Here is a 364-nt window from a genome sequence, read left to right as displayed (position 1 = left end):
CCCCCCCCCCCCGCTTTCTCCATTCCGCCCAAGATGGAGCAGGGGTGTCCCAGGGTCAGCCAGAGGGCGCCCCTCTCCTCCTTGGGGTCTCTCCCTCCTCATCCCCCATCCGGAAGCGTCAGTCACCTGGGGGAGGGGGGAGGCGCCCCCGGGCGGTGGGATCACTCCGTTGGCCATGGCCGGGAGGCGCTTGGGGGGCTCTCCCTCACTGAGGGACCCGCGACCCGGGTGAGAAGAAGGGGGCGCTGCGGGGACCTAGTGGAGAGTCCTGGGGGAGAAAGGCAGGGTCAGGTCCTCTCCCCCTCCCGGCCCTCTCCCCCTCCAGGAGCCCCAGCGCCCAGGCCCTGCCAAGCCTGGGACACAC

General features: G+C 71.7%; 1 protein-coding gene across 2 annotated transcripts in view; it reads right to left on the bottom strand.

Annotated features, from left to right (window-relative positions):
* Positions 1 to 329, bottom strand: part of SLC4A3 (solute carrier family 4 (anion exchanger), member 3) — a 13,037-nt gene extending 12,708 nt beyond the window's left edge. Inside the window, exon 1 of one of the 2 annotated variants that reach the window (XR_001360048.1) lies at positions 127 to 329. Coding sequence is in view for 1 of the 2 variants with exons in the window: in XM_005883481.2 (XP_005883543.1) it covers positions 127 to 177 (51 nt within the window). In the remaining variant the exon portion in view is untranslated. The remainder of the gene's footprint in view (positions 1 to 126) is intronic. The other variant, XM_005883481.2, reaches the window with a different exon arrangement.
* Between the last annotated feature and the right edge of the window lie 35 nt (positions 330 to 364).

This window comes from Myotis brandtii, unplaced genomic scaffold, assembly GCF_000412655.1.
Source record: "Myotis brandtii unplaced genomic scaffold, ASM41265v1 scaffold79, whole genome shotgun sequence".
NCBI classification, from domain to species: Eukaryota; Metazoa; Chordata; class Mammalia; order Chiroptera; family Vespertilionidae; genus Myotis; species Myotis brandtii.
The sequence above is the reverse complement of the archived record's forward strand: the minus strand, read 5'-3'. Positions and strand labels throughout refer to the sequence as shown.